The sequence below is a fragment of the Vicugna pacos genome, chromosome 10 (genome assembly GCF_048564905.1).
Source record: "Vicugna pacos chromosome 10, VicPac4, whole genome shotgun sequence".
In the NCBI taxonomy this organism is placed as follows: Eukaryota; Metazoa; Chordata; class Mammalia; order Artiodactyla; family Camelidae; genus Vicugna; species Vicugna pacos.
The window spans coordinates 38,235,623-38,262,603 of NC_132996.1; the positions used below are offsets into that span (position 1 = coordinate 38,235,623).

A 26,981-nucleotide genomic window follows, 5' to 3' on the forward strand; every position below is an offset into this window, starting at 1 on the left:
ATATACCAGTAAGCAGCCATTTTTATTTTTAGTAAAAATTTGAAATGGTTGAATATATTGCTTATGAAATTCTTCTCTCCAGGGCTGAGACCTAGGATATTAAGTTTTAGTTCAGAGTTACTTTTTACAGCCTACTCCTAAATGTAACAGTCTACAATACAGCGCAAATGCCTATGGATTCTTATACAATCTCTTCCCTCTGGTACCACAACCTAATCTGGGGCATCAGGTCTAAGGGTAAGTAGCCACTGAACAAAGTAACTGGAAAAAAATTACTCTCCTCTAGTGAGAGGCAAAAGTACAAGACTGATCTGTAAGACATCAAACAGTCACAGCAAGGTGAAATTATACATAAATGAGTATTATACCCAAGAGGAAAAAAGGTATTTTTATTTTATTCATTTATTTATTTATTTATTTAGTACAAAAACGGCATTTTTAATGTGACTTGAATGAAACCCTCCTAACACCTAGTCAGCTCTCTCACGATGTAACACGAAAAGAACCCACTGAATATCCCCTCTGAAAGGACATTTAAAAAGAACAGAGGAATATAGAGACTAACAGATTGCCAAGACTAACCTAACTGCTGCTTTTCCATTATTTTTAACCTCTATACATAATCTAAGACAGTCTTGAACAACTAAAGGCTAATGTCTGTTTAGTTGGTAGCAAAGTCCAAATTCCTCAGCCTGACACTCAGGGCCCTCCATAATACGCAACCCAGCTATTTTTATAACATGTACAATTCAACAAATATTCACTGAGTACGAACACGTAGAAGGCTCTGTACTGGGCTTGGTGGAGAACACAGAGATGAGAAGTGACTCTTTCCTTCTGGAACTTCCTATGAATGTCTGTGTGCTTTACCGTTTCTGTGTCTGTTTGGTTTACTCCCTCAACTGAAAGTTTTTCTCCTCTTTTTAAAATCCAAACCTAGGCTTATCCCCAGCTATATTCCTATCAGGCCTTCCAGAATTACTGCTGTCTACAAAGCACTGTAGCTTTCTTTTCTAAACAGCACTCTTTTCTGTTTCTCTAATGATGTACTTAAACACACAACACCTTAGGCTGCTCTGCTTTCTGTGTATGCTAATATTATTATCCCAGCTATATTACTAGCTCTTGGAGAATACAGCATAGTCCCTCTTTTAAAAAATCATCCTCTCCGTGCCCATAACAGTGCTGTGCACAAAAAAGATAATCAGTAAATTACAACTTAAACATGTGGGTAAAACTGAAATTGGGGGACTCTGAGTAGAGACAGATCCTGACTGGAAAGACCTGGCTATCAGTACTGGTGACTCAGGGTACAGAGAACCACCTCTAAAGAGTAGGAAATGACAGATAGTGTGTGTGAGAAAACAGTGATAGACAAGCAGAGTAAAATGAAATGATGAACCTAAAAGAAGGAGATATTCGAAGATAAGAATTTCTTAATTAAAGAATAAAAAGGAAGGAATTCAGTAACAGAACACAGGGGAGAGCTGGTAGTTATCTACTTTTTGGAATAAGTCAGAAGCGCAGTTATCGTAACTTGAAAAGAAGGAAAAGACCAATCAGGAAAAGAAAATAAAAGGCTGGTCTCAAATTCAATCCTGACTTTCAGCAGAGAGAATTTAAAGAGCACACCAAATTGGCCTGATGCTCTTTACATTGCACCAGCCCAAGGCTGGGCTGAATTCTAGAGCTTGCAGATGGGAAGTCAAGAAGCTCTTGCTGCCAAGAGAAGAGGATTCTGGGACAGGGAGTTAGATGAGCTCCACACCTCAAAAGCTACACAGTCAGTCCAAACATGGCAGATAGACCTCTATCAGCCAGGGTTTAGTCTAATGTGTTGGTTTATGGGAAGCAGACATACATACTGCTGAGGAAACACAGACTGATTCTGCAGTCCCACTGGGAACACATGCCGGCTGCTCTTGTCTTGGGTCTAATTTTCACGATAGATGGTGTTAAATCTTTTGTCGCCCAGTTGCTGTAGCAATCTGTGTGATTCAGTAATGGCACAGACAAGCATTTCTTCCCCAGAACAGAGGATATTCACCCAGAAAACTAGATAATTTTGTGTGTGTGTGTGGTGATTATATACACTGTCAGTGATACCTCTTAAGAGAAGGCAGCTCACTGAGAAACCAGCTATTGGACAGGGCTAGGTTCCTCCCTAAAGGAAGGCTAGGTCTTTGATTGGGCTTTCTAGCTTAAGCAACTCTGAGCTCCCTTTATGGAGTATTAAGAGGATGGAGTTATACAAGAATCTTGACATTTCACTCTCTTGTCCCATCAGGACTATCCATCACTTGGAGAGTTCAATGGAAATTGTTTTCAACCAACATTAAAAGTTATTTGGGAGCTTTTAAGTCACAGCAAATATATTTCTTTAAGAGAAGTTTATTTGCTTGTTTAAGAGAGCTGCACTTTATATATAGTGCTGATATAAACTGGTGCACAGGATCCTCTAAAACTGTTTATATCCACAGTAAAATACATTTTTGTGATACTCATACAACAGAGTTAGTCCAGAGCCAAGGGCTTTGTGAACTCTGCTTATCTCCTAGCCTGGGAGGCTGTTACTCAGTCCTCACCATGTCTCAGGTCTTCCAGGCCACCTATCCTGGCCTCAGACCTCAGGCTGCTGGTTGCATATAGACTGCTTTGCTTATTCATTTCACTGAGCTGCCTGGAAACACTGTTTTCGGCAGCTTTGGAAGGGAAGACCCATAAGCCCACAGCAAGGCTCTGGTTAGTGCTCCCTTCTGATTCACATGGGTCTTTAAACAGTATAATTCCTCATCTTTTATTCCAGGTGTATACTCTAGTACTTGGATACCTTCTTGGGCAAAGATGCCTCATCCTGGATATATTTCTATAATAATTGCACTTATTTAAAAGATGGCATGGTCCCTAATTGAAACTTGTTACCTCCTAGTTGAATTGAAGGTGAATTATTTCAATTGTAAGGCAGTAGAATAAGAGTTAAAAAAAACTATTGACTAGAAGTCATCTAGCCCAACTTCCTCACCTACAGATGAGAACATTCAGGGAAAGAAGATGACTTGCTTAGGGTGGAATGACGCGAAGTTAAGTTTCCTGAATGGGGATCATGTGGAGAAGTGTTAAGTTTTATCTTGTTGGAATCCAAAAGTCAGACGAGAATCAATGGGTAGAAGTTACAAGGAAGCAGACAAATAACAAAGAATTAATAATCAGAACTGAAATGAACTTCTCAAGAAGTAGTCAGTTTTCTGGCATTAGACTAAGGCATTTGAACAGAAGTGAGATGACTACTTGTCAGGGATGTAAAAAGGGATGTCTTGGATGGAATTGTACATTTGATTACGTCTCTCCTTTATTCCAGTTTTGAGAATCTAAGTGTTGTGATGTGAAGCACTATATTCTGGTAGGCTTGAACTAATAATGACCTTTACATTCCAAAGCATAAGCAGATGTAGCCTTTAAATCCCACCCCAGATTATGCTGCAGTTTGCCTCTGCTGCCTTGAATGAGCCATGTATCACTGAGTCAATCTTCCTTTTCTACCATGAGTAAGGATGCAGGGAGGGGAAAGGAAATGAGAAAAGCTTCAAAGATTTCCCAGAGTATGGATCAAAGGGTAAGCAGAATTTTTAAGAGAAGACATGGTGCATTTTTCGGGAAAAAGAGGAAAAGTTGCAGTCTCTGTTATTTGTCTATAAACAGAGAGCTTAAGTTGACAATAATAAAGCTATCCTGAGATTTAGAACTTAGAAGCAATCAGAAGTTCACACACACAAAAATAAATAAATAAAAAACGAAGCTTTCAGAAGGGTTAAGGCCATCTTGGCTGGGATCCAATTCACAAACTCAGTACAAATCTATAAAACCTTTCTAAGCAAATCTGAGACTCTGAGAGCAACAGTTCTAAAAGGGGCTATTCTTGGTGCACATATCCATTTCCATTCAAGTCAATGCAATTTTTAATACATGGAAGACAGCACATCATTATTGTTCCAACCCAGGGTCCAAAAGCCTGCCTAATACTAATCACTTTCAGAGCTCATCCCTCCCAGAGCTCATGCTCCACTATGCCCCACATCAAAATGAGGTGTGGCCTCCCTCCGAGGCTGGGACACAAAAACTGAATTTGAGAAGTAAAAGAAGCGTTAGAGGAATACTTTCTTACCCAAACTATTTGGTGAAACAGAAAAAAAGAACAGTATCCCTTTAGGGACCCCAGGTGTGTGAGGGGGAAGAAACAGGAGGGAAAGAACATGAAAAAGAAGGCGAGCTACAACTATGGTTGCCAGGGGAAAAGAAGGAGAGGAAAGGAAAAGAAGAGCGGGGCTCCATCTGTGAAAGGTAATCAGGAAATGCTACTAGAGAGATCTTCTCATCAGTAAAAAGAAAAGATCAAGGGACTTGAAAACACGACTCAGCAAGTGGTGCAAACATACTCTCAAAGGTATTATTAGTCTCCTCTTTTATTTCTCTGAAAAAAATACTAAGTGGAAGGTATCGTGGACATATCACCTTTCTTGTAAGAAACACACTCTGTATTTCATGAAGACCCTAGTAATAATCTTGGATTTGGAGGGGACCCTGGAGATAATGGAATCCAACATACTTCTTTTAAAAGATAAAGAAAGTTAAGCCCAGAGGCATTAGTCATTTATTTGCCTTCATTTAGCAAAGGAACTTTAATCCAAATCTCCCAATAACCGGGCCAGAGCCCTTTCTACTATACTCAGTGACCCTGAAATTAGGAGAGAGTTGGGACAAGAACTGAACTCTTGCCTAAGGAGGAGAGTGGAAATGCCATATGAAAAGTCCATAAAAAGTTGAACATCTGTTCATCATTCTTAATGCAGGGTGACAGACTCAACTAATTGAGTCCTTCCTTTCTTACATGCCTTACACAGGACTGAACAAATTTTGTGTACTCAATACATATAAAGCCTTCAAATGCTCCAAAGTGTAACAAACCTTAAACATGTTTCCTAAGCCCCCAGCACCAATGAATTGGTAGTTTTATAAATATCATGGTGAACAAGAAATGCTGTCTTGTCATATTCAAGCCAAATAACAGCTGGACTTTAAAAATAAAATTTTGAAGACATTTGCCTTTTATATTTTTAATTTCTGTTTTCCTGGCGTATGGTTTTGTCATTTGATTTTGATGAGTGGTTAATACACATGCACAGCTGCCTCTTTTGGTGACCTTTCCCTTGCTGCTTCCATGCTCAAAACTATGAAACAGGTCTACAAGTTGCTTACTGAGCGATACCGGCATTTTCACAACTGGCAAACATTTTCCTTGTAAGCCAGGCTTACTTTAGTCACTTCAGAAGCAATAAAGGAGAATGGGGTGAAAAAGGAAGAAGGGCATAGTCCCTTAAAATTGTTGTTATGCATTATTCACAATAGGAAAGACACTTAACAACCTAAGTATATATTAACAGATGAATGGAATAAAGAAAATGTTATATATACATATTATCCATGTGATGATATATTTGTCATTTATATATTATGAATGCATATATTTATATTATATATTATTATATAATAGTATGTGATATAAATATTATTCATCAATTAAAAATAGAAGGAAACCCTGCCATTTGCAACAACATGGATGGATCCTGAAGGCATTACACTAAGTGAAGTCAGATGGAAAAAGACAAATACTACACAATCTCACATATGTGTGAATCTAAAAAGGCTGAACTCATAGAAACAGAGAGTAGAATTATGGCTTCCAGGGACTAGGGCGTGGGGGCAACGCGGAGATGCTGGTCGAAGGGTATAAACTAGTTATACTGAGGATCTAGTACACAGCAGGGTTACTATAGATAAGAACAGTGTCTTATATACTTGAAAGCTGCTAAGAGAGTAGTTTTTTAATTTTCTCATCGAAAAAAAGGTAACTTGTGAAGTGTGGTGTTAACTAGCCTTATTGTGGTAATCATTTCCCAATACATATGTGTAACAAATCATCAGGTCGACACCTCAAATTTGCACCGATGTTATATATATGTTAATTATATCTCATTAAAGCTGGAAAAAAAATTAACTGTTGGTCCAAAGTCAGAGGAAGCATGGAGATGATGATGGGTGGACTAAGAGGGGAAGAAGACATCCTGGGCAAGATCTGCAAAACTCAGCAGCCAATGGATCGATCTCACCTAAGTAGCTTTCACTCTGAATCTCTGTGGGGAACAAAGGCTTAATTTTTTTAGCAATTTTCTCAATGATAATTATATCTGTCTTATCTTTGTATGCATTTTCCTTTTAATCTTCTGTCTTCCTTCACTAGACTTTAAGTTCCAAGAGGTCAGGAACATATTTGTTTTGCTTCCTTTGGTTTAACCAGTGTCTGGTTTAGGGACTGGCACACAGACCAGGCACTCCAGAAATGTCTGTCTGTTTGTTTTCAGCCCACAGACTGACTGAAGGAGTGAACAGATTTTTTAGGTATTCTTTCACTTCAGTCCCTCCTTCCTCCTCCTCATAAGGGAAATATGGAGGAGCAAAGTGCAGAAGGTATTATGCATACCTGTTATCTACTCTGACTTTAAGATGAACTGTAACTCCAGCAGGCTTTGCAATCAGCATACGCTTGAACAGACGCCAGGAAATATCCTGAAGTCAGCAGAAGGCTGCTGCCCATCCCAGCAGTCCTCACAAAGGCACTGCACTTCTGTAGGTATTAGAGCAGGTAACCTGACTCCATTCATGAACTCACAGTCCCCCAGAAGCACACGAGGTCTCAATGGCAGCTCTGGGCAAGCTTCTGAAGGGAGATTTTCACACGCTCCTTAAGCTCCTGGGCCACTACAGCCCTTCTACGATTACACTCGTCAGGCATTGCTGCTGTGTGTGACAGAGTAACACGAGAGCTGGTGCACGGCATGACTTGCTATATTTAGGAGAGAGGAAATGGGCCATACTGAGGAAGGTCACAAGGAGTTTGTTCAGAGAAATGAAGGCACCGCATGTGTATCTGTACGTACAGGGGGTGCAGGACAGCACAGAGCTTCGGGTCTGGGGCTCTGAGTCAGGCTGCCCGGGATCAACTCCCAGCTCTAGCCTTACTAGCTCTGTGACCTGTGGCAAGTCAATTATTCTCAGCCTTAATTTTCTCGTCTGTAAAATGGAAGAAAAATACCTTCTCTACAGAGTTGTATATGATTTAAATGAGAAAATATGCATTAAAAGTCTAGCACGTTCTCTAGCATGTAAGTGCTTGATAAATGTTTGCTTAAAAAAAGCAGAGTAACCAGTAAATTGGTTTGGATTCAGAAAACCTGGGTATTGAATGGAATTCCCAAAGTATTTCTATACAATATGTTTCTCTACAGTTGTTTTTTCATTTTTTCTTTTCATAATGGTTAATAACTCAAAGTATGATTTTTAACTTACCAAGCACATACCATCATCAACTAGGTTATCAGCATTAGGGAGAGGTAAATAACTATATTCGTACCCATTATACAGTTAAGAAAGAAACCAAATGAAGAAAGGTGAATGACAGATTAAGAAAAATCTGTTAGAACAAGGACAAGGAGATGTACCTCCTAGTTTACAAAAAAATGAACAGACTGAATACTCCAAAGTGATGAAAAGTATTATTTCATTGTGTCTGGTTAAAGATATAGGTACTCCACAGTACAATCTTCCAACAAAATTGAGATGGGCCAGACCTGAATAACTCCCTAGACCGCAGAGTCTCAGTCTTCACCAGGGGAAAAACCCTGTACTTGTAAGTGCCTGTAAAAATGTCAGTGGCACTGTGCCCTCAGCACACACTTTTCATGGAAGACAGTGAGTGTATTTCTGGTTCTGAGTCCTCTTTATTCCTCCTTTCCTGCTCCTCTGCCTCTTCATTTTCCATTTCCTCTTCCCTCCCTTTCCCTCCCTCTCCCCCCACATACCAATCAGAGTTTAACACCTTGTCCCCGGGACTATCATTAAACATTACTCTCTCCTACTGGTATGAAAAATCTGCCTTCTGAAAACTCCCTGAAGTGCTTCCTAGTGTCTGATACTACCCATCTCTTAGTGCTCATGCCAGGGATTTCTGAACTGCCTAGGATGGCCCCAAGCTATCACTAGAAGCCATGCCTAGTTCAGATGCTGCTATGAAATGTCTTCGTGTGTTTTCAAGGGATTAGGGTCCTGAAAGAAATCCTGCCAGTAAAAGGAATAACAGTAGAATTCTTCCTCTCAAGCTAAAGAAGGACTTCAGCTGGGACCCGAGATGGGTAAAGTATTGTGTTACTCTGAAGAGAACAAATTAATCTTCCCTGACTGGTGGGAGGGATTCTGCCAAAGGAACAGCTAACGGGAAAACCAGTCCCTACTCTGTGATGACACCGTAAATAACCAGGCAACATTACTACTGAAGTGCTGACCTAACTCATAAATTGTACCCAGCCTCTGGGGAGCAATTTCTGCTGATTTGCTGCTTGTGCGTTTAAAACAAACAAACAAAAAGGGAAGAGGAGCGGACAGGCATTGACAGTGCTGTGGGTAAACACACTGAGAGTAACGCTGGTCTTTCCCTCCAGACCTCCGAAAGACTTTATAATGGTTAGTGCCCAGACACAGGCTGGATCTGGCCCAAGCAATTTTTAATTTTATGCTAAATCTGCTGCAAACTATTATTTAGCTTCCTAATAAGTTCCATTGCACCTGGGAATCTCTTGATTTGGGGCTAAAAAGTCCTCGTGTGTATGTTTGTCCTTTTTTTAAACAAGAATTCAGTGAGGTGGAAGAAACGCAGAATTCTGTTGTTCATTGGAATGTAGAGGGCTCTTTCAGTTTAAAACTTAAAAATAGAACCTTGAAGTATTTGGATCGTTGTGTGTTCAGTAACATAGGATCTAGCTAAATCTCAACGTCCTCAACTATAACATATAATGAGGATGAACATTTCTTCTGCTTTGCCAAGAAAACCTATGAGGTGACTCCCAAGAAAGACCATAAAGATCCTACATCTAACTCTGACACACCCTTAGAAATACATGGAGCTGCAGAAAAAGCTACGGTAAAGCCACTCACCCTCTGCATCTTCTGGCCGAGTAAGGTCGATGACACCTGGGCCCAGCTTTCCATCTTCACTTGACTTTCCTGTTAACTGGGGCCCCAGATTCTCAAAGCGTGTTCTTTCCTAGAGGAAAGAATAATCAAAGGCTTATTCTAGCTTCCAAAGCAGCCACTTTTTCCTTCCAGTTTCTATCTTGCTTAATGGGTAAGATTTGAATTTAAAAACATTATTTCTGACCAACTTGGGCTCAGAAAATCTTTTGCTAAAGCCTGTTTGTGGCATTGAGAGGGCCAACAGCACCTAAACCATAATACCTGTGAAGAAAGAAAATTTGTGACAGGAAACCTGCCAGGGCTGTACTGCACAACTTCTCCCTGCTGGATTTGCTCCAGTAATCTAAAAGGAACGCAATCGAGAAAGTACAAAACTTGAAAGGGCAGTTTCCATTAAAACATACTATTATTTAATAGGAGAGGAATTTTCCCACTGAGAGATCAAACTTTGCATTGGTACTCCTGGAAAAATACGAATCAGAATTTTAGGCAAGAAGATTTCAAAAACAAACATCTCAAAGCAGGCAGACTCCACGATGCCATTGATACTATTAGTTTGCCTAGGAATTTCAACTGTAACTTCCTGGGAAGTGAAACCGACGGAGGACATCATTCCTAGAAATACTTCTGCCGCTATAGTAGGGAAACCCAAAGATGTTTCACTTGTTAGCCTGTTCTTCTAGGAGCGGGAGTCTGAAACATCACAATGAACTCTCCCTCTGCAGCTCTCTGGATCAGTAGCAGAGGGCTCACTGACCATCATTAACATGGTGTTCTTGTCTGCAGAAGCACAGCACGTGTGTGCCCCTTCTCTCCTCCTTGCTACTCTTCAGACTCAACTTGGCTTTGTGTTGTGCTTATGAATGAATGAAACCTTGTTGGTCATTACTATGAAACAATATTAAACGTCATGTCAGCTTGAATTTACAGACATGAAATAGCAGCTTCCAGCTCCGGGAATGGTTTCTGCATGTTATACTTAATGCATTATGCAGCAGTAGAGTGCTGATTGCTGTTCAGTCTATTGTTCAATGACCTAGTTCTGTACTGAGCATGTTCGGCATTAGATGGAAACACTCTGAGCGTTCTCTTCTGTAAGATGTTTAGAAACTTGGAAATATTCTTAAAGAGCAAACATACAATTACTTGATAGAGGCTGTGTCTCATTTGTACAGTCTCACTACATTTGTGCTTTCTAATATGATTATTTTTGAATATCATTATATTTCTATAATTAATTCCCATCAGTCAAATTGTGCAGGAAGTCTTCCAGTTCCCCTTCGTCACAGAATACGTTGAAATCTGTGTTGGAAGAAAACACAGCATAAACCTTGCTTTAATCTAGCACGATTTCTATGAAAGATCTGCAACAAAATTATAATCATGAATTTCCCCCACCGGGTAATACTAACTAGTTACAGTAGCGGTATGTGGGGAAACCTCTGAAATACGATACTTATAAAAAACAGAATGAAAATAAAAAGCAAATTAGGTACGGTTCCCCAATATCTCCTTATATTAAAATACTGCTGCACGAGAACAAATTGACCCAGATGCAGGCCACAACAAAAAGCAACCACAAGCCATGTGGGAGTTTCACACATTGCGGGGGGGGGGGGGGGGGACGGGCGGACAGCTGCTTTTAATCAGACAATTTCTATTTTTGAGTAGCACTTTCGGTTGTCATGATGTAAAGAAAAAGAATTAAAGTGAAGATGAGTAGTACCAGGGAAAGCAAAATATTCAACCTTTGTTTTATCACATTGTTTCGCATTTCAAATATTTGCATGTGAATGCTTTCCCTATGTTAAATGCAAAAGGAGTTTTGATGTGACACCTGCAATCTTCTTGGAAGAACAACCTTTAGCTGTATTTTCATGGGGGGAAAAACAACTTTCTCTGAAAACCAACAGACCGTGCTACCTATCAATATGCATATTTCAAGTATCTTTCTAGTCATTCATTCTCTTTGATTTTACCGGAAAATATTCTCAGTAAAAAAAAATAAAGTTCCTGAAAGAATATCAATATTTTGACAAGGAAGGAGAAGAGGGAAAATTACATGCCATGGTTTGTAAAATCCTAAGACAACAAAGCTTACATGATGATAATATCTTTTCTTTTATAAAAAATGAAGTGCACTCACAATTCAGTAGTATCAGCTTGTTTTTAATCATAACAAAAAACATTCAGAACATTCAACAACACATTCACAGTGTCTTTGAAGTCATACATTTTTCTGACTTCATTGAAAAAAAAATTCTCTGCAGAGATACTTTCCTTATAAAACATCAATATTTTGACAGAGTAGAAGTGAAGGAAGAATATCCCATGAAACACTTGTTAAATAGGCAGAAAATAAATCAATGATAAAAATTGTTTTGGGCAGTGGGCTGCATTTTATATTTGGTAATATTAAGCACTTGTGTTTGAGATTAAAGAAGGACCCTGCAAAGCCATGCCCTTTCATATAAATTTCTACCTAGTCTCCCAGAAGATTTCCTTCTTTTCTTCAAAGAATAGCTCAGAATATTTATTTGCCAGCCACATAACCATAAGATAAGAGAGCCTGATGTCTACAAGTTAGCTCTGGGCAGCTGAGCTAAGCAAAGATTTTACCAGTGAGGTTGAACATGAGTCTAGTAAATATAGGATGTGGACATGGGCACAGAAAGAAGTTCAAAGATACTTCAGTTCCAAGAGGTCTCAACTTTTGGCCATTAAGTGCCAATGGGTATGCCCCTATATGGAACAAATACAGGCTGTGGGCAGCAAGCTCGTAATCTAAGTTTTCCATGCACTTGAACTAGCTCTCACAACATACACAGTTCCCAAGTAGATATTTTGGAGATCACCTCAAAGCTAATTTAATCTCAACGCCCCCCACGTGGGAAAAATCCCCAATCTTCATGATGACAGTGAAATGCACATTTTACATGCAGCGATGTGATCAGACACTTACTTATGCATTGTCAGTCACAAACATGCAGGCAACATAAAAGTTATTGAAAAAAATTAAAGTCAGCTCTGCTGTGTTGTAGGATTGTTGGCTCTCTAAGTGCTTTGAAATTATGATGTATGAGGTAGATGTTGCATATTAAATAAAGATATTTAAATGATAAAGCCCCCTTTAGTGAGAGCTGATGAATGTTAAATGTTACAAGCCACAAGACGGTAGCATCCATCATCTTCACATATTATCAGAGTCAATGACGGGGCAGCCTCACTGATGACAGATAGACTGCTGCATTATTATCCCTTATTTCCAGAGTCACTGAACAAACCATTCAACTCCTCAGGCATTATTTTTAACTTTGCATTAAATTAGCAACTTTTCCCTTCCTACCATGGCAAGATTGATCAAGTCTGTCTTTGCATCGATGGAGAGACAGAATGAATTTGAGGTAACTTAAGAAAAAAAAAAACAGGTTTCTTTTCATCTAGGAAAAAAACCCCAACTTCCTCTTACTGGCAACAAATGTAAAATTGTGATATGGGGAAAGAACAGCAATGAAACAGTAAGCACACAATAATGGCTTTTCTTTGCACTTAGATAAAAGCTGAATTTTTGATGTGCACAGTATATTTTAATAAAATTTTATATACTATGTTTTATACACTTATTGGCTATTCCATAATAATGTGTGTGCTAACAGTAAAATTGCTCTTAAATTTATGTGTGTTATTTATACGTTCCCACGTAACAATGCTTTTTGTTGTAAAAAATATTCTGTTTATTAATGTAACTTTACAACCACTGCATCCAAGATCCGTGGCAAATTAATGACATTTTTATTATTTTATAGTGTCATTAAATTTTTACTGATCACTCCATCAAACAGAGGCAGTAAAGGCCATAATGTAAACTGGGACACTTAGATCAGGCAGCAGGAAGACATTCCATATAGTCTGAAGAAAACTGCTAGCAATAAATGATATTTATACCATCTTTAAGCATGTGAGAATACTTGGATAAGTTTGGCAAAACTGTTTCAGTAGTAGAGTGGATTGTGTACTTAAATAACAGTTTGCTAGCCAGAGAGACAAGCCTTTTTCAGACCATATGCGAGATGACTGATTGCAGCCATCTCCCGAAAAACAACACAAGAAAACTAATGATGTACGGGGCACCCTCCCTCTGGATTCTCAAGACTGACCAACCTACACCACACCTCAAATGATTTCAGCATGGTCCTCTTTCCCACAAACCAAAGTGGAAAACTGTACATGCTGAGAGAGGCTTTTTGTTTGTTGCCTTACAAACAAATACATTTCATTTGACAGGCCGACACGGCTGGACAATGATGTGATGTATTTTATTTCAATGGTCTAAATGAGAGGCACTTTACCAACCTGTATTCAAAGCTCGTTTCTAAAGAATGTCTGAATACAAGGTCATTCGTAGCAGCCACAGAACACACATCTAAGAGGCCATTACTTATACGGCAGTTAAAATGGGTAAAAAATAATTATCTCATGTTATTTTCACATGTAAGATGCATCATAATCAGCAGATTCTACAATGGCTTTCAAATATTCTGTTCATAGAATATTTGTATATATTTTTATACGAATATTTTATAGTATCTTATACAAATGCATACATATTATATACATTATACTTCGGCATATAGAAGATAGCAAATAGGAAATTCTATGCTCATGTAATTACAAATTTAGAATCACCCATCTTCTATGTGGTATGAATCTTTTTTTAAGCAAATAAGAATTCTGCTGTTATATCCTAAAATACATATTTAAATACTAAAGACAAAAACGTTTCAAATTTGCAATAATAAGAAATTTTGCAGGGAAAGTTAATACTGCAGTGCCACCAGTCATGTTTTTGTGAATTCCTGAAGCAGTTTTCTAAGAGAAATAACACATACATGCATTATGAATAGAAATTCTCGAAGGCTATCACAATATCCTGAGATATCATCTATCCTCAAAGTTGCTGCTAAGTTGTCGAGTACAAAAGAAGTCCTTTCATCCCAGCTCTAAGCGTTTGCATCTTTCCAATCCAGGAAAACCTTTTCCTGAAAGTAATGACTTCCCTGCAAAGGCAGCTTTCCCCTTACACAACTTCCATTCCCGTCCTCTGTTTACATCAATACCAACTGGTCAATACTCTTCGTCTCACTGCTTTCCTCACCCCTCTATGCCCAGTAAATCTTCCCAGCTTGCTAAATCTTCTCCTATAGAGCCTCCTGCACCGATCCCTGCCCCCCATGGCCTCGTGCCATCACTGACCACACCAGCACAGGCCTGCACTCCCAGGTAGATCCCTGCCACACCTCGGCTCTGGTCTGCCTCATCCTGGACGCTGCCCTCCCGGCCCATCTCCTCTCACTCCTCAGAAGGTTCTACTTCATGGCTTTGATTTAAAACCTTCCATGGCTTCTTCTTTTCTGTTGCATTTCACCCAAACTCCTCTACCTGGTTTTCAAGGTCTTTCATACCCTGCTCCCCACACATCTTTTTAAACTCAGTTTCCTACAACTCTCATCAAATGCATCCTTTGCTCTTGGTGGACAGTAATGGCCTTCTCATGACAATAACAGGATCGGGCCTGCTTCCTCTCCCTCATGCCTGCTAGGATGATGCTGCCTTCTTGCTGCTTCCTTGCCAAGTCCTTTGCATACTGAAAAGCCCAAGCTGTCGGTGAACTCTACAGCCTCTTTGACCTCTGCTCTCTGGTATATTTAAATTTTTAGCCTTCCCTCTATAATTAGCCCCTAGTTACATACTATGTTAAAGACTTGAACTTTTGACTCACGTGCACCTCCAAGTTTCCCTCAACAAAATCCAAAGAGTTTTCATGCCAGGATTGTGCCTAGCCCCTTTTCTATCTATGTCATACTGCATTTAGTATTAGTGTCCATAAATTCTCACAGGGCTTTTATAAGCCCACCTCACTGATTTACTCACATAAATCAAAGTGAGTACAAAAGGAACACAAACTACTAATTTTCTAACATTTCAAGTTTGTGAAAAAGATGTTTAGACTCAACACACCACACTGTATTGATGGTGTTTCTTTGAGTAATAGTAATCAAAACAAGGAAATCCAGAAAAATACCATAAATAATTTGTAAAAGAGGGAAATGAGTCATTTTAGAAGAGTACAATTAACTATATAACAAAATGAAGAAGAGAGTCTTGAGTCTGACTTGGAATTTCTTTAGCTTAACACTTGCATCTTGGCAGAGTTTGCAAAACATGGGCAAAAAGAGGACAATACCCACCACAAGTGCTTGGCTTAAAAAGCAGTACACATTTAAAAATAAAATTTTTTTTGTGTTTGTTTGTTTTTAAATAGGACAATGCTAAGTATAATGTTGAGAGAGAGTCTGTACCTTACTCTGAAAGACTTGGTCTAATTCCTGGCTCTGGACATATCTTGGCCATGATATGATTCTCAAGAAATAACTACTTAAGCATATATGTGGTTTCCTTTTTAAGAACTTAACAGGCTATCACTTTATTAGCCCTTATTTTACATCCTTTATTATAAATTTAGTATTTAATGAAGGATCAAAAATGTAAGCTTTACACTGGAAAGTAACCACATGTACTTTTTAAAAGGTGATGCTTTTTTTGGAAGGAGTTATTTTGGAGGCACTGGAATTTACTTTCATAGTGATATTTTGATGGTCCCAGAGTCAGTCATCATGATGCAAAAGACTCCGGCTAGGAGGAATGAGGTAATGAACCCCATTGTTAAATTCCTACCTTTTAACACACTCTTAACACCAAAACTGTGCTAGGACTCATGAATCACTGAAGTCCTAAGTTTTCCAACTGTGTTTGCCTCTACAGCACAAATACATGTATTGGAGTGGAGGTAGGAAAGGGTGCCATTTACTGATCATATACTATGTGAAAGACTCTTTCCAATGAGTGTTTCCTTTAACCCTCACACTAACACCTACAAGGAAACATATTACTATTGCTATCAGTTTTAGAAGAAAGTAAGGCTCAAAAAGAACTTTTTATATTTTATTTAAGTCACTTAACTAAAATTGAGACTGGTATTTGTGCTAAGGTGAATTTATAATCATAACTCTACAGCATGATTTCCACGTGATCTCTCTGAGCCTGTTTCCTCATTTGTAAAATGGAATAGGAAATTCTCATGCCACAGGGTTGTGATAATTAAATAAGAGATTGTATGTATGAGTGTTCTGCAAAAATAAAGCAGCTCACAAAATGTCTACTTCTGTTAAAGATGTTATTTAGTGTTTGCTAAATGTTTCAAAGCTAAATACTAATGAAGATAGTGCCCTGATCTAAAGGCCAACATCCAATCTCCTGTATCAACAGCACAACGATATAACCAAAGATGCTTTCCTTTTTTCTTGGCTGCTGAGCATCTCGGACCTAAATTTAAACTTGACCTAAGTTAACAATGTAGTACCTGGATCTTGTTTTCCTCCACTTATAAGCCCTCAGATACTCTCCATCATCTGCATAAGGACAACCAAACTTCTCTGCACAGCTTGTACAACCTTATCTGAGCTGGCTTTACTGACGGACGACATCATAATTAGTCAATTCTAGGCCTAATTAAAGCACCTCTCCTGGACAAAATCCTTTGTCGACTGCCCTCCACCAGCTCCAGGCAGAAAGTGTCACCTCCTCTTTTGTTTCACCACTACACCATGTTTGCAGAAAAATGCATTATAATTATTGGTTTATATGTCTGTTTACACATCTCCCCAATTTACCCCTTCAGGTGTGGTGTCCATGTCTTTGTATCTTTATGTTATCAGTGCCTCTCACGATGCTGGCACATACTGGGCACTTTGGTTGCCAAATCCCGGTAACGCTGTTAAAATTATTTCCTTCTCTTTTTTTAATCTTAATTTTAACTTAAAATTAGATTAAATTAATTTTCAGCTCTTTTTTGAAAACAAGGAGATACAGGTAATTAAAAGGTAGACAAACACAAAGGAAGATATGTAAATTGATTGAACTGTAAGAGTGATCTGGTCAGGGTCGGCTTAGTGCTGAAATATAGGAAGTCTGCCTAGCTATTATTATTCAAAAGGGCTCTACAAAAATCTTCCCTAAAAGTTCAACCACCACCACCTTCAAATATTCTTACACACTCTTACATTGCTGAGCGAACCATTATTAGTAATTCATTCTTGGAACTAATTAGTAATGCTAATATTTTATGATAGGACAATAGAATAAAATGTTAAACAAAATCAATATTAATTTCAGTTTAATTCCTCTAGAGAAACAAGGAACAGATAGGGAAGATAATCCAGATGAAACTACATGAACAGAGACATAAAGAATTTGTCTTTATGTCTGCAATCCCAAAGAAAATAATTTCAAAGAGTTTGGGAATAACCAGGTTAAGCAAAGATGGCTGTTAAGGGCTGAACTGTGTTCTAAAATTCATATGTTGAAGCCCTAACCTCTAGTACCTCAGAATGCGACCATGTTTGGAGACAGGGCCTCTAGAGAGGTGATTACATTAAAATGGGGCCATTAGGGTGGGCCCTAATCCACTCTGACAAGCGTCTTGATGAAGGGAGTAGATTACGACATAGAGAGACACATCAGAGATGTGTGCTGGCTGCGCGAAGACCACGTGAGGGCACAGCAAGAAGGTGGCATCTGCAAGCAAAGGAAAGAGACCCCAGGGGAAACCAATTCTTCCAGCACCTTGGTATTGGACTCCTAGCCTCCAGAATTGTGAAAAAAAGTTTCTGTGGTTTAAGCCACCTGGTCTGTGGTATTTTGTTACGGAAATACAATGGCAACTTCTGCCTCTTATGTCATAAAAGGCTCTTTTTATTTTTTATTGTAGTATAGTCAGTTTACAATGCTGAGTGAGTTCATAAAAGGCTCTTGTCACTGGCCAAAAAATATCAAATAATAAGGCAACAAATTTTAGATATGAGGTCCTACTACCCTCAGAAACAATTCTGTGGAAGTTTTTGCCAATAGGATCTAGAAGTGATTCTATCTATTGACAACCATAGCTAGCGAGCTAGGATTCTTCAAAAGAGAATATTCTTCCTTACAGGGAAGAAAGACTTGTAAGGGGTAGGCAAAAGTTTTCAAAATTCCAGAAATAAATACTTGAGGCAGGTCATAGAATCAAAGACCGACATAAGCTGTTCAGATCACCTTGCAGGAGGCTGATACAAACCACTGGACCATAAGTTCTTTGGGGGAGGGAAAGCATCTCAGTCCTCTTTCTCTGGCTAGGACTATATCCTATAAGCACAGAAGCATGCAGCATAAGCCTGCTGAAAGGCGCTAATGTCTGCAGAACTTCTCGTGGATATGTTTTATGGAGCTTTCAGAAACATTCCCAGATGATGTATGACAAGTTTCCCTCAGGATTTGAAGAGTACACCAAACTAAGCAAGTCCTCTCTCCACACCCCTGGCAAGGACAGCATCCTGTATATCTCCTGTAACATACGCTTAGGCTCTTGTCATTGATCATCAGATGATAAATGATAAAGTAGCATTAACTCTGAAGATATGAGAACTTTTCAGGCTTGGGAGCCACTGAGTTAAATTAGTTTCATCAGGATTATAGTGCTTACTGAACCCCTTTAACCAAATGCTTTCTGTCTCATTCATATGGTTCTAATATGGTTTTACCCAATTTCAAGGTTATTTATAAGTTTGCAACTCCCAAGTTGAGTTATAAAGTGTTTAGATTTAAGCAAATCCAGTTGTGTGGCAGCCCAACTCCTATTTCTATGTGGTTTCCAACTTTTTATTCCTGGACAGAGGCATGATGCGTATTTGTTCCTGAATATTCTCTGATTAACTATTTGTTTCAGTAACAAGTTCACAAAAAGTTCCATTGTAAAATTATACGAACTCCCATTAAAACTGAATATATGATTTAAAAACTGGAGAATTTTATCTCCACTTAAACCACTAGCAAGACTTTATTATTCTAACATTTATCAAATGAACAGAGAATATCACAATAAAATTAATGGCCAGCTAAGCAAATGTCTTCGTCTAAACAATTATTTTAGGAATTCTACTTGTTCAAATCTAGGTACTTGACTTCAGATACCTACTTAATTTACAATGTATACTTTTTAATATTATTTGTGGAAACATAGGTGCAGTTTATTCAAGTAAAAGACATCTAAGCTATATAAACCAAGAATAAATATTTTCTTCAAGAATACAGCTTCTATTTCAATTCTAGCTGGCAAACTGATAAATTTGAAGATTTTTTTTATCAGAAACATAAACACAAAAAAATGGAAAAATGTAAGGTATTACCACCATGTATTTGTTTTAATTTATGAAATATATAAATATACCACATCTCCTAAGAGATTTTCCTGTAATTTTAAAAAATATGTGTGCCACAAAAATAACATATATCTTAAAAGGAAAAATAAGGGGCATGAGAAAGCCTTAGTGCTGGAAGGAAATGTAAAGGTCTTTTCCTTCAGAGAGAACAAGAGACCAAAGAAGTAGGATGCCTACCCCAAGTCCCACAGCTGGCCAGCAACAGATCCGGATCACACCACTTAGCCCACATGCTCTCAGACTCCTGCTCCTTCCACCCAACTGTCTGCACCACATGAGCTCTTTACAAACCATGCTAGTTCCCAATTACTTCACCTGTAAAATGAGAGAGCTGAACTAACTTATCTCTATGGTTTCTTACAGCTCTGAAATCTTATAATACTATGATATTCAATTTTTTCACTCTCGAGAACTACACTGCAGCACACATTAGTAAAATCACTTTGCCATGTCATAAAAATTTTTTGAGCAATTATTCATATCCTCAAGGAAATCACTCAAAGATAATCCACTTGTCAAATAAGCCTACCAAACCATGGTCACACTTAGCCAGAAAGCATTTATTTGCTACTTCTGAAATTCCATCTCCACCAAAGGCAAAAGTCACAGAAGGGAAGGGACACAAAGGAAGGGAAAGGCAAAGGAAGGAGGCAAGTAAAATCAAGGGAAAACATTTTCATCTAAACTTGGCACAAGTGTGTCCCTAATTTGATACTCACTATGGTGGCACTAGCACAGAATACAACCATTTTTGTTTGAAAGCAAAATAACATAAATACAAAGACTGCTAGTAAGAAGAGGGCCTCTCTTCAGAAAAACACTAACTCCTTGATGTCAAGATTTTGCATATTCTATTGTTATCCTTCTCTACGAAACAGAGAGTACTAATAAAGTCATGTGAAGTCACAAATGACTTTTTAAGGAATAAAAATAAAAATAAGCCAAGACTACATCTGATTATTTGTGAATGAAGCTTTCATCAAGATTAAGTAAAATTAAAATTTGGAAACTATGTTTCATTTCACAAAAATTAAAATATCATTTTAAAATTGGAATTTTTAAAATGAGTTTAAAAGAAGAAAATATTTAGGACCCTATTCAAAATAGTACTCCAACATGGCAACATTACAAAGGACAAAAGATAGTGTCCAACTGTGGTGATATGTGTTAATTGTATGGTTTTCCAAAGATGTGGGAGAACTGATATCAATTACAGTATAATTACCATTACTTCCAACAGAGTTAACATGTAGTTACCACAAAATAACATACAATTAACTGGTGTCACACTGCACACCAGACTAAATAAGATACAAATTAAAAATTCCCAAATGTAGCCATAATACTCTTCTATCCCTTAAAGAAATAAAACAATATCTTTTCTCTGATAATGTCACAGCCTTTTTCAAGAATTGGTATAAATATTTCAAAGAGGAAGAAACCAAGACATATAAGTTAGAATCATTTTTAGCAATCAATGAAAAACTGCATAGGGAGAGAGGTAGCAACAAAAATTTCATTACCTAAAGCTGTTGTCAATGAAATTAGAATTTTCCTCATGTTATTTCAGTTCCTGAAAATTAGGGAGCTCTATTTTAAAACCAAATTCAAGAATGTTCTTAGTTTTTACTGATACCTAACATTTTTTAAGTTACTTATCAAACACTGAAAAACAGCCTGCTTTAGCCGTGCTAGAGAGGGATGCAGAAATGAGTGAGGCTCAGTCTAAGAAGGGAGCTTACACAGAATTTTCAGCTATTTGCTACGTGAAGTGGTAAATCACATCTCACATCATGTCTCTTATCAGGAGGTGAACCGAAGGGACAAAGAATGCTGCAGTTTAGTTTGAAGAAGTAAAATTCCTCCTTGGAATGTCTCAAGTCAGCAACAATAACACAGGATGCCTCCACATGCTGCATTTGAGAGGGGCACGTGTGGGAACACGTACATGCCAAATGCTTGTCTAGGTTTAATTAGAAGAGAACTGAAAAAGGCAGGGTGTAAGGCTGTGAAGTTGATGAGAGGACAAAGGGAAAGTAGCTGTATTGAAAATACAGCTACAGTGTATCTGCTATATCCGTTTCAAACATCTGGGCTTCCAATTATTTATTGAACTCATGTGTAAGAGTTATTTGGGAATACTGCAAGCGGTTATAGAACAGGATCATGCAAACTGCTTTGTAAAATACTTGCAGGATCAAACTCTTGCTAACGTGTTGAACAAAGAGGCAAAAACTGCTATGAGATTATTATCTTTTATTAAATGTGTGAAAACCATGAAGAGGTTAATATGCTAAGAATAAATTGTGTATGCAGCGTGCAATTAATATAGCAGGCAATATTTTATTAGAAATCCATGTTTTGCATATTTTTGAAAATTTATGTAATTTCCTGTATCTGACTTTTTTGTATCTAAATGCTTACTTGAGATTAAATGAAACCAGACACATTTGTAAAAAACTGCACATCTTGTCTGAAGATGACATACACATATGCGTAGACCGACAAAGCTTTCAGGGCAGTTTGTCCCCTGTGTAGTCAATATTTTGCTCAGAAATAGACATATTATTCTTGCACCCAGTTCCATGTTTTACTCTACTGAATTCATGACCCTTTTGTTAGGCTCCGAGGGAAACCACACTGGTTAGGAAGGATGACAACAGAACAATGATGGGTACACTCATTATGCCATGTTATTTCTTCCTGTTCCCACATCACTGCTGCATTCCTCTGATTATTGCAGCCTCAAAAAATGTGCTGATCACTGTGTGTGTTAGGCGACACCGCCAACCCCGAGAAGCTAATATCCCAGACAGAGCACATTATGCATGTGATGTAAATGAGGTATGTGCTTGCTACGTACAGGCCGTTTGTCATCAGAGAGCCGGCAAGCAGGGAGGGCGGGAGAGGGGCTTATTATTCCTTTCCACTGTGTCCACAGACAGAAGAAAAACCACCTCCTCTTCGCAAACTGACCTTAGTTGGCACGAACGTAAGAGATATTCCATTTAAGATATATTTGGGGTAGCACTTTTTATTTGTTGTTATTATACTAGGGAAAAAAAGGTTATCTCCACATTCAGAAATTAGACACTGCAATACAGTGCATTATAGTTCCTAATAGTGACAGTAAAGGCTGAACTAACTTTATTTCTCAAAAACTCAGAGATCTATCTTTAGCTTTTTGTTTAAAGAACAAGATAATAACAGTATTGGAGCTGAATTTACAATTTAGTTAATAAATGAGAACTCAGTCTTATAATTCAAATTTTGGAATTAAATAGAAAGATATTTTAAAATTTGGAATCTGATTTCCTGGTCTAAAAGCAAGAGCTTCAGTGTAATTTAAATAGTCTTTCCTGCAGAATGATAGATGGTGCTTTGACCACTGTTAAATTTTTCTAAATGAAATGAAAACGATACCTCCGAGGGCTCTCTTACTGGACCGTCAATAAACAAGCACACACTTATTCCTAATGCTGAGGGGCTGCTCTCCCCGTTCCTTTTCATCAGCTGCCTAGACAAGGACAAACCTGAAGAATTAACCAGGACAAGATACAAGGCAGAGGGATTGTTCACTCAATCCCAAAGGTTGTCTAAAGACAGTTAACTACAATGGATTTGCACAGCCTCAAGGAAGAAAACAGTTCCTCATAGAAAAAATAACTTCCCATGTGAACATCATAGTTAGCAGAGTTCTTAGATCTCTGTAGAATTTTTAGTGGTACTTTCAGACTACTTAGCAACAAGGAAAGATCATGAGCATGACAATTACACAAGGTACAAAGTTTTAAGATTTTCTCTTTTATTGAACTCTACTGCATATTTTTTTGGCACAAAGGAGAGCTCAATCTAAAAACAAAACTAAATCTTTTTACTGATTACGTAAAATATATTCGTATTTATGATTAACATTTTAGTTTTCCATAGCTGAAGTGACCAAAAAAATAGCAAGCAAAAAAAAACAAAACAAAACTGCTGATAGGCTGGCCAGCCTTCTTGGCTGCATCAGGACTAGTATATTAAAATGTGTAATTTATATAAGGCTTCAAGTTATGTGTTGTGTTTTCTTTTTGGTAATATGATACGAAGTTCTAGATTATTAGATTGCTCAGACCAAATAAACAAGTCTTAACATAAATAAAATCTATTTAGATATTGTTTGGTTTGAAATATTAGTTTTCCCTTGAAGACCAGTTAATGTATTTATAGCACTCATCCTTATACTTCAAGTTGCTTTAAAATTCATTGTCCATCATTCTAAACAATCATATTTTTCCTTCCGATAAACTGATTCGACTGCAAACTTCATTCTTTAGAATAGTCTCTACTTGAAGATAAATAAGTATTAAATATTCCTTCAAATATCACATCTAGACAATTTTTATCTCATTAAGTTGCCTTTTAAAATTCTACATTTACAGAAATGATTCTGAAAAACTGATCTGTACAAACCAGGTGAAATTCGTTAACTCACGCAGTCTGTCATGATCTTGCTGTACCACGCTGGTGAATAAATCCATCTACATTTAGCTAATTCTTAGTCCTCAGCTAATTCTTTCAGAAAAAAATAAATGCTTCCTATAAACTCCAGAGAAGTTTGGTACAACAGACCTGATTTACTTCAAATAGACTTCGTTTCCTTTCTACATCCTCTCCTTCCCACCACCACCCACAAAGAAGATAAACAAAAAATTGTTTTATTTATGGAATAAAAGTGATGACACGCTACTTATTTATGCTATCAGCCTAAGGCAGCTATGAGTCTAACCTATTCCAGTAAAACAGGAGACAGAAGGCCTCACAGCTTCAAACTCCCCTTCGAAGTGGAAATCACTGAGTTAGTTAACCTGCTCCTCACACAATAAACATGGCCCACACTCAGCCTTGGTGACCACCAGCATCTTATAAACTGTAAAGTCCTTTTACACACTTATCTCATTTGTGAGGTATGATCATCCTAATTTTAAAGAATATACTGAGGGTCAGTACGAGAGACTTCCCAGGGACCGCACAGATGATGAGTCAGAGCTAGGCCTAAAAGGAAGATCTTCAGATTTAAAACCCAAGCTGAACATTGATTACTCTTTTACACAGCTTAACTTACAAGACTTGACTCATTTTTAGGTACAGATCATGAAATTAGGAAGATCAGGATTTAAGTTGGCTTCCAAAGCCTTGTAAAACTATTTTATACATTTAGCTTTCTGGAGCTATTCAGTTCTAAGACTTTATTGCATTGTCACTTTAATAAATAAAATCAGCATTCGATTCTGAATAAATTTGTATTGGTTGTCTGTCAGCCTCCTGAGGCTATGCCACCTCCTTCATGTATGGTCAGTTCTTAGGCAGAGTTGTAGAGACCCTATCCTTGGAGAGGCACGCTCAGGATCTCTTGTTACCCGGGAGAAGGCTAGGGAGATGCAGGTGTTACACACCAGAGCCCTGCCATGGAAGAATGCAGCGACAGCAGGTGCCCCTGGAACTACAGGAACTTGGAGAAAAATCTTCATCGGTGGTCAGAGACTGCGCCCTAACTGCAGCAGGCTGCAAGACTGCAGTAAAAGTGAAAGATGAGAAGTGAAAAAAGGAGGGAAGAAAGAAGGCAAAGAGGGGAGGGCAAGGAGGAAGAAGAGGGAGGGAATCAGGCAGTGGAGAGAGATGGGGAAACAGAGTAGGAAGGAGGTTAGGGGGACAGAAAGGAAAGGACAGAAATATACTCTCATACATACAAGGAGCCAGAGGCAGAGACTGTGGGAAACTGATCAACAGCCTTCAAAACAGAAGAAGGGAAGGCAGCAGTGAGGCAGAGTAACTGGGACAGATAAAAAAAGACTTCAAAATTCTTCTAACTACAGTCTGGTGAGAAGCAACTCTCCTATAATGTGAGTTTCCTCTGTCTGAGGAAGGCCAGACACACACAAAAGCACAGACTCAGATGAAAATAAATTTTTATCCCCATAAGAGTAACTATTTCTTCCAAAGACTGGTCTCTAGCCACAAGCGAGCAATCAATGAATGACTGAGCATTTTTGGCTCAGTGTTAGAGAAACAGCAAAGAGTAAGGCACAGACTCTTCCTTCAAGTTACCAGTAATAGTAACCTAGCAGCGTGGTGCGGCAGAAAGGAGAGAATCCATATAGAGAAGAGCTGGTGTTTGAACACAGAGTTCCTTTCATGATTCTCTGTATTTTTTGTTTTTTAATCTGTAATGGAGGATGACAATAATCTCTATCTCATAAATGAGTTTTTATTTAGAAGTATTTATTATCTATAAATGCCTATAAATTAATGTTAATTATTTCAGTTTTTAAATTTGGATTTACAATCCCATACCACCCTAAGATTTCTCCTCCCGAGAAAAGGATCACTTAGCATTTGCTTCTACAGTTTTTATGTAACAAACAGGTTGAATTTCTCCATGCTTATTTATACAGAGAAATGCACTCAATACCTCAGCCAGCACCAGCACCAGCACCATTAGCATTCATCTCCCCCACAAAACACCCCCCAACACACACATATACACACACAAGCTCTGGGCTACATTCCTTAGCCAGACATTCAAGGCTTCTTTCATCTGAACCCTGTCCCATCTTGAACCGAGAGCCCAGTCCTCTCCTGAGGGAACTGTCCATCAGCCATTATTCCCCACATGGGGAGCGCCATGCCCCATCCAGACTGATGCGAGGGCCCCGCCTGCTGCTCACGTCCCTCGCCATACTCTACCCTTCCCGTCCTTTCTTTGAGGCATTTCAGTTCTTTCCTGCACGCAGACCCTCTCCTCCCACCCCAGTCATGGATTGACAGGGTCTCTTTGATCTTCATGAGCTCAACTGCCCTTGCAGCTCCTTTCACTCCTTTGGCACTTGGACCCCACATTGTCAGGTTCCTGTTTATGCATTTGTCCTATTTCCCAAATCAGATTATATTTTCCTTTCAAGGCAGAAAGTGACTTGTCAGTATTTCTCTGGATCCCAAGTCTCTACCATAAGCCCCACACGTCTGATGGTGAGCACTTCCAACCTAATGTCCTGTTATGTCATGCGGTTGCAAATGACAATAAGGGAGCCAGAATAATATTTGTCTGCACTGGCCTTACATCATGTACAATCTCTTATTTAATTTTTTCCACAATTTTGTATGGTATACTTATCATTTCTACCTTCCAAGGGAGTTCACAAAGACACAGAAAAGTAACAGGCCCCAGGAGACATAGCTAGTTATACTGGTGACATTGAAGTAAGAAGATCACCAATTAGTCTGTGAAGCTGAGTTTTGGTCCTGGATATGACTGATTTCAAAGAGCCCTGTTCCTCATTCCATCACCAGTGTTCTGCATAGACCTGGGGAAATCATTTTATGACAATCAAATGAATGGTCTAGAATAAGAAAGACTAAACCTGTTACCAACCCTCTTGTAGAAGTGTTATTTAAATTGGTGAATTCATCTGCTTACAAGAATATAAAGGTCTTGATAAACTGATGTGGTTTATTAATGAGTTCACTAAAATTTTTCTTTAGAGAAGACGCTTGCCTTCTTCTCCCCCTTTTACAGAGGAACAAATTAATGTCAATTATTAATTA

The 26,981-nt window shown here is 38.3% G+C and overlaps 1 protein-coding gene across 32 annotated transcripts in view; it reads right to left on the bottom strand.

The window, feature by feature from the left end:
* SOX6 (SRY-box transcription factor 6) overlaps positions 1-26,981 on the bottom strand; it is a 626,002-nt gene that overhangs the window by 50,002 nt on the left and 549,019 nt on the right. For all 32 annotated transcript variants that reach the window (XM_072969599.1, XM_072969571.1, XM_072969578.1 and 29 more), the window contains one exon: positions 9,043-9,151. In XM_072969599.1, coding sequence (XP_072825700.1) covers positions 9,043-9,151 — 109 coding nt within the window. The remainder of the gene's footprint in view (positions 1-9,042; positions 9,152-26,981) is intronic.